A 7,875-nucleotide genomic window follows, 5' to 3' on the forward strand; every position below is an offset into this window, starting at 1 on the left:
ATGAGATTGCTTAGAGATTACATGATTGCACGGGATTGCATGTTGAGTATATGATAACATGAGATTGCTTAGAGATTACATGATTGCACAAGATTGCTTATTGAGTTATATGATAGCATGAGATTGCTTATTGAGTTGTATGATAACATAAGATTGCTTATTGAGTATATGATAACATGAGATTGCTTATTGAGTATATGATAGCATGAGATAGCTTATTGAGTATATGATAGCATGAGATTGCTTAATTAGTTATATGATAGTATGAGATCGCTTAATGTGATATATGATGGCATGATAATGCTCATTGAGATATATGATGATATGAGATTGTTTGTTGAGGAGTACGTTAGCATGAGATTGCTTGTTAAAGCTTAAGTATATTATTACCCATCAGTTGAACATGATTAATGTATATCGCCATGATAAGTTAAGTATGTGCAAGCATGAGATTGTTGATAAATTGAATAATTGAGAAAGAATGCCTATTTGATAATTAGGTTGCAAGCATATAGAAACCCTGATGAGCATGATTAATTGTTGCTTAAGCGATTGAGAATACTCGATCTAAGTATGTGAAACTAACAAATGTTTTCCAAAAGTATATACTGTAGTACTTTACCGGGTTGAGTGGCGTTATACTTAGCTTCGTGCTAAGCTAACGGGTTTGTTTTCTACTTGTTGTTTGTTAACCCCTTTTAGGTGGGCCCAGTTCGTGAGAGAGTACGAGTTAGACTAGACTACCATAGTTAGTTGTTGTAGTCTAAACTCTTGATGTTGATTTCTTTTGAGACTTGTAGTTGACTACCCTTGTTTTTTATTGATGCTAGTAAACCTTTAATGATTTAGTTTGTTTATCTTTAACCTGTGCAATCATCGTTAAGGGTGATTGTGGCAGTAACACCTCTATTAAGTTGTTTAGTAAGTTTATTCCGCTGCCTTAGCTTATCTTTCAAGGTTAAGTCTGCTAAATAAGTTTAAGAAAAGTGGGGTGTTACAACCACCACCACCACAAGCAAGTGTACATTCCTCACTTGTGTCACTAACTTGATTAGCTTGGCACTTGGTACCTAGTAAAATCAAACAAGGAATCGAAGAATAATTCTTTCATTTCTTTGTAATGGCACGCAGGATAAGAAAAGAGTGAAAGACAACTAAAACTCAAAGAGATCCATGATATGGTTCCTACAAATAGTATAGTTATCCACCACAATATCTGCAGAGTGTCAGAGTTAACTAGTTTAATAATGAAGGATATTCAAGCCAAAAAGTTTTACTAGCTAGTATATCTAGTATCATAGTATGGATAAGTGGCTAGTCCAAAAAGATATATATTCAAGTTAAATCATGAATTATATATAGTTTAAATTGGCCGGGATGATTCTTTGATTTAGAAAAAACATCAAAAGTTCAAGTGAATTTAATATCAAAAAAGATTTCTGATATTCTCTAAAGTAGATGTATATTCCTAAATGGAGAAGGTGTATTGGTATAAATTATTCTTCAAATTGGATGGTATTTCTAATTGAAGGAGCGAAGTTTTATTTCAATTTTAAAGAAATTAATTATTTACTTTCCTAGCCTTTTCTAAATTAGGAATTTAATCCTCTTATAGTGTTTTCTTCCCTCAAAAGGTTTATCCAACCTAAGGGTTCCTCATATCCCGATCCAATAGAATATTTAGGGCGAATTATTGTGTGGACTATGAATATTAGGTACATTTTTAATATATTAAAAGCACATTATTTTTGTACTGAAAGTACATTATATAAAATAATATACTCTTAATATATTAAAAATGTACTTTCAAAAAATGTACCTTATGTACATAAATAATGTACCCTTAGTATATTAAAAATGTATTTTTTATTTATGGTCCACACAATTGTGTGGACCATGGTTCATGCAATAATGATTGAATATTTAAAAAGATGTAAATCACAATGACTCAATAACTCGGTAGATATGCCAAATGCATGTTGTAGTGTTTTAGCTAGGTAGTCAATCAACGGTCTTTGCGGATCAGAGGATTTGGTCGATAATTTGTAAGTGTAATTTTAGGGATTTGTAAGGCATTAACATGATTAACAACAATTTGTAAGTGTAATTTTATCCTTTTTTTGATTTCTCAAATCTTAATTAGTTGTGTTGGTTAGTCGACAATTACTCAAAAGTCATACAATTAAAAGTTACAAAATTTAAATTATTAATAACTTGAGTTGATAAAAAAATAATAATAACTTGAGTGGATTTTTATTAGGTTAGTGTTTGGAAACGTGGAAAATGAGTTCTGGAAATCATTTTCTAAGTTTTCATTGTTTGGATGTGTCTGGAAAATCAAGTCAACGGAAATCATTTTCCGTTGACTTTGGAAAATAGGCTTGTTTTGGAGGAAAATAACTTCCCCTTTTTTTGGGGGAAGTCATTTTCCAACTTTTACACCAATATCATCAACACCATACCACCATCACTACCACCGCAACCACTACCACCACCAACACCACCAACACCATCAACACCATACCACCACCATACCACCGCAACCATCGTCGCCGCCACCACCACCACCATCACACCACCACCACCGCTGCTGCCACCACCACTACCGCCGCTGTCGCCGCCACCACTACTGCCGCTGCCGCTGCCACCACTACTGCCGCTGCCGCCGCCACCACTACTGCCGATGCCGTCGCCACCACCACCATACCACCGCAACCACCGTCGCCGCCACTACCACCACCAACACCATACTACCGTCACCGCCACCACCACCATACTACCGCCACCACCGCCACCACCACGCCACCACCACCGCCGCCACCACCACCGCCACACCACCACCGCCACCACCACCACACCACCACCGTCGCCGCCACCACCACGAACATACCATCGCAACCACCACCGCCACCACCACCACCACCATACCACTGCAATCACTGTCGCTGCCACCACCACCACCACCATACCACTGCAACCACCGCCACCACCATCACCACTGCCACCACCGTCATACCACTACCAGTTATTATTATTATTATTATTATTATTATTATTATTATTATTATTATTATTATTATATAACAAATAACACCACTACCACTACACCACCACCACCACCATAATATTTTTGATATATTATTAGTTATTTTTTTATTATATTTAAAATTATTATTATATTATTATATATTATTATAATAATATATAATAATATATTATATATTATTCTGAATAAAATATTCTGAATAAAATAATTAAAATGTTTAATTATACAATTCTACTCATTTTCCAGAAAATGAGCCAAACACACAAAAATAGTTTTTCAGAATGCAACCAAACACTGAAAAGGAAAATGTTTTCCGGAAAATGACTCATTTTTCAGAAAACATTTTCCTGCTTTCCAAACGGACCCTTAATTGAATTGTACACCTAGAATAGATTGAGACGAAGAGAGTAGGGGTGAGCATAATTACCGAAAAACCGACAAAACCGATAACCGAACACTGAACGGACCGATGATTTCGGTTATCGATCGGTTATCGGTTATAAGACTAAAAAAGATTTCGGTTAATCGATTATTCGGTTATTTATCGGTTATGAAAGTGTAATAACCGCGGTCACCGAATAACCGACACTATTATTTATATTATTATAATATATATATATATATATATATATATATATATATATATATATATATATATATTACTTGTGAATGCTCGGTTATTTGGTTAACCGACCGAAACCGACATAATCGGTTTCGGTCGGTTAAAAGTATATACTCGGTCGGTTATGGGGATTTAAAAAATGTCATCGGTTATTCGGTTATCGGTCGGTTATTAACCGTAACCGATCGATGCTCACTCCTAGAAGAGAGTATACAACCATACTCAGGGATACATTTATTGCATTGTGTGATGGTTGAGTACGTCATCAATTCAATGCTACTGATGTCTTATCTCTGATAATCCTAAGACTCCAACATATTTATCATATTTAATCATTTAGATGAGATTAAGAGTGGAAAATAATTATTTGTGTTGAGCGAAGTATTCCATCACCATTTAAATTTAATCCCACCCGATTTAGATGTGAATTAAAAACAAAATCATGGAAGTTGCATTCAAACAAGAACTTTAATAATCATATCATATCCTAATTTAATTTAAAGTAGCATATATCCTGGGGCGGAGCTACAGTGGGACAACTGCTCCCCTCTCCACTCCCACACCCACCCCTATATAACCCTTATATATATATATATATATATATATATATATATATATATATATATATATATATATATATATATATAGAGTTTAGGTTTTAGTATTAGGATAAGAAAATAAACAAATAAATAAATATTAATAAAAGATGAGTTTGCTCAATTGGCTGGGCGTGCATTTGACTTTTTAAGAGGTATTGCTCAATGTAGTTTTTATGACATTTTATTAACTATTATTAATAGTGAACCTATTGCATATATATATATATATATATATATATATATATATATATATATATATCAAATTAATTATGTTTCAATATTTTTATAAAGTTTTGATATTTTTTATATTTTATTCATATCCAATAATATTTATATATGGCTAAATGTTTCATTTTTAAAAAATTTTCAAACTATCTTTTTTGTTATATAATGTTTTGTATTCTAATTATTTTATCAAATTAATTATGTTTCAATATTTTTATAAAATTTTGATATGTTTTATTTTTTATTCATATCCAATAATATTTATGGCTAAGTCAATCGTTATACCCTACACCACGGCGCACATAGCACTGTGCGCCGCGCGCCTCTCAAAACGACGTCGTTTTGGGGTCGTTTTGGGAGGCGCGGTAGGAAGTTGCTGGGATTATGTGTATTTGTTCACACAGTTATGTGTATTTGTTCATACAGTTATGTGTATTGGTTCATACAGTTATGTACATTTTTTATACAATTATGTACATTCTTTTTATACAATTATGTACATCTGAATCAGAAAATTTGTGTGTATTATGTTAATAGTTGATGTGTATTATGTTAAAAGTTTATGTTTATTATGTATTATGTTAGATTATGTGTATTATCTTTTAAAAAGAGTATGTATATTTTGTTATATAATTTTTTTGTAAGGTGGCCAATGAGGCATATATTAAAAGTACTCAGAAATAGAGTCTGAAGGGACATCGTCCGAATACATAACTGTAGAAGAATTAAAAGCAGAAGCTGCTAAACTATGAGCTAAATAGTTCTCTGATCTAGGAATAAAATTAACTGAGCAGTAATCAAAAGAAGTAATGCGTGCTCTACAAGCATCAATGGCATAGCCTACGTAAGTCCGTATTGTGACAGCTTGATTTGTCAAATATTGTTGTAGGGTCAAACAATCTGTAAGTAAGCGTACTGAGCGTTCCCCACGATTCCATAGCCAAGACAAGGCTTCCTTACATGCTATTGTCTCAGCCATAAACGGTGAGAGACAATTTGATAAGGGTGCACTGAATGCCGATACATATTCCCCTTCCTCGTTGAATAAAATCGCGCCAACCGTAGCCTTTCCTGTAGCAGGCATAAAACCGGCATCGACATAACACTTGCGCATGGGCCCAGTAGCTTCCAACCGTAACTCCTCCTGGGTAGTCTCCTCGGGCGTCACCTGTGCGTCGACAGTGCCTTGTTGTTGCTGCTGCTGCCGTGTCACGGCAGCGGTGGTAATAGGGCATTGCACGACAGCCTGGTGGTTCAATTGGCAGTGGATGGGGTGGACCCGTTGCCATGCAAGTGTGGTGGCTTCGGCCAAGGCTAACACTTTTGTTATATAATTATGTACATTCATGTATACAATTATGTGTATTCTAGTATAACATTATGTACATTCTTGAACAACGTTTTTTTTTTTTAAGAAAAAACTACTGTCATTCACTTGGGCGGGAAATTTCAAAAAAAAAAAAAAAATTAAAACGACGTCGTTTTGCATCTGGGCGCATAGTGCAACGCGCGCCGTGGTGTAGGATATAAATTGCCTGGCTAAGTGTTTCATTTTTTTTTTCCAAAGTATCCTTTTGTTATAATATTCCGGCCCCACTGAACAAAAATTCTGGGGTTCCGCCCCTGTAAATTGTAATGGCATTAAGATAGGAAACAAGTCGATTATGTATTCCATGTGAAAGGTGATAAGATCGTGCCAATGCAAACATGATATAACGTAACTCAAGCAAGATAAGGCGCAGGATCGGAAATGAAAATGATGTGAGATAGATAGATATTGAGAAAAGATGAGAGGGCGGGCATTATATATGTATGTATGTTTTCGTTTTTTAATTTGAAGATCGAGGGGATATGATGAACACATTTGTAGATCGAAAACAAGTTTTTTAAAGATGAGATGATCGAATTGAATTAATGAGAAGCTAAGGGATATGAGGTAGAGACTTCCTTCTCTTGTAATTAGCCTTGAAGCAAGCTTGCCGCAATTTCTTGGTTCTTTCAGTCAGCTCCATCTCTGGTATACACTCCACCATTCTCTTGTGCTCTTCTAGCATCTCAATCTCATTGCCCATCCCCAACTCCTACATTATATATACATTTCAACTTAATGCTCACCAATATAAATATAAATATAAAATAATAATTGATTACATGCATATGCATATGGATCAATGTTGCAGAAGGCACAGGCACCTAGGCCCCCGAGTAATCCGAATATATTATCTCCACTTTTCTCACTCAGGGATGATTGAGAAATTGTTATAATTCTCAAAATAGTTAATGAGATGGTTAATTGAGTACATAACTGAAAAAAATATAAGAGTGGAGTTTGGCTGAGTTGAGTGCCAACTTGATCCAGTTGGGCACCAACTTAGCCGAATTAGACACCCAATTCATTGACTGGCTGACTAAGAGTCGTCTAGAGCTTAAATTACCTAAGTCTAGGGGGGCCTAATGCCTAGTCTGCACCTAAACTAATTTTTACAACAGTGATATGGATACCTTAATGTTATGAATGAGGGAGGCCAAGCTCTTGATCTTACGATGCGGCCAGCGCGAGATGTTGAGTTCCCGGCATCTTTTCTTCAACGCCGTGAGCCCAACCTTCAACTCCTTGGCAGCTTTCGTGATGGGCACACAAAAGTACTTCTGAATCTCATCAAACTCCAACGCAGCAGGCTTCTTGCAACACCTTTCTCCGCCCCCCACCTTCTTCTTCCTCTTCATCCCTGCACCTATCCTCATCGTCTCTGTATTATCACCATTATTGTTCGATCCTCCTGAACTCCCAGACCTTCCTTCTTCTTCTTCTTCTTCTTCTTTGAAGATTGCCGCTGAAGGGTCGTCATAGTCCCACACGTTTAAATCTCCACACATCTTGTCCAAGTCCAAGTCTCCCAGAATGTTGGAGCCGCCGCCGCAGTTGTTGAAGCTTTCACAAAACCCAGATTCTTCATCCCATGTTGTCGCCCTACACAAAATATATAATCATATATATATAAACTAAAGAAACAGATCGAACTAAAGTGCGTTCCTTATTAGCTTGTGCTTACATGAGATTAGTATAATAGTCATCGAAGAATAACCAATCTGCGGCGGCAGCAGCAGCAGCATTGGCATTCTGGTTTTCGAGTTTGGGATGAACAACAACGTTGTTGAACGGTGTTGGATCCATGGCGAGAATAATGGGGGGAATTGAAGAGGGTATAAATATGGGAGAGGAAAAGGATTGGAGTAAGTGCCGATGAAGATTGTGGGAGTTACACTATCTAGTATTGTGGATTGTATTAATTGTGAACTCATTATTACTCTTTCAATTTTTTTATTAAATTAAACCCACTATGTAATCACTAATATACTCCATTTGTAATGCTCCCAAATTT

General features: G+C 35.8%; 1 protein-coding gene across 1 annotated transcript; it reads right to left on the reverse strand.

Annotated features, from left to right (window-relative positions):
- Positions 1-6,414: 6,414 nt before the first annotated feature.
- On the reverse strand, positions 6,415-7,667 carry LOC109183400 (protein RKD2-like). The gene is made up of 3 exons (XM_019333480.1): positions 7,546-7,667; positions 6,995-7,463; positions 6,415-6,573 (listed from the first exon to the last, which is right to left on the reverse strand). Exons 1-3 carry the CDS (start codon positions 7,665-7,667, stop codon positions 6,415-6,417), a joined length of 750 nt encoding a protein of 249 aa, XP_019189025.1.
- Positions 7,668-7,875: the final 208 nt, after the last annotated feature.

This window comes from Ipomoea nil, unplaced genomic scaffold (assembly GCF_001879475.1).
Source record: "Ipomoea nil cultivar Tokyo-kokei standard unplaced genomic scaffold, Asagao_1.1 scaffold1125, whole genome shotgun sequence".
NCBI classification, from domain to species: domain Eukaryota; kingdom Viridiplantae; phylum Streptophyta; class Magnoliopsida; order Solanales; family Convolvulaceae; genus Ipomoea; species Ipomoea nil.

What these genes read in the sequence shown, in the direction of transcription:
- LOC109183400 (XM_019333480.1), bottom strand. Translation starts at nt 7,667, where the DNA reads ATGGATCCAACACCGTTCAACAACGTTGTTGTTCATCCCAAACTCGAA. An exon ending in GACTATTATACTAATCTCAT is followed by an intron (nt 7,464 to 7,545) that starts GTAAGCACAAGC and finishes TATTTTGTGTAG; the next exon opens with GGCGACAACATGGGATGAAG. An exon ending in CCCTCATTCATAACATTAAG is followed by an intron (nt 6,574 to 6,994) that starts GTATCCATATCA and finishes TATATAATGTAG; the next exon opens with GAGTTGGGGATGGGCAATGA.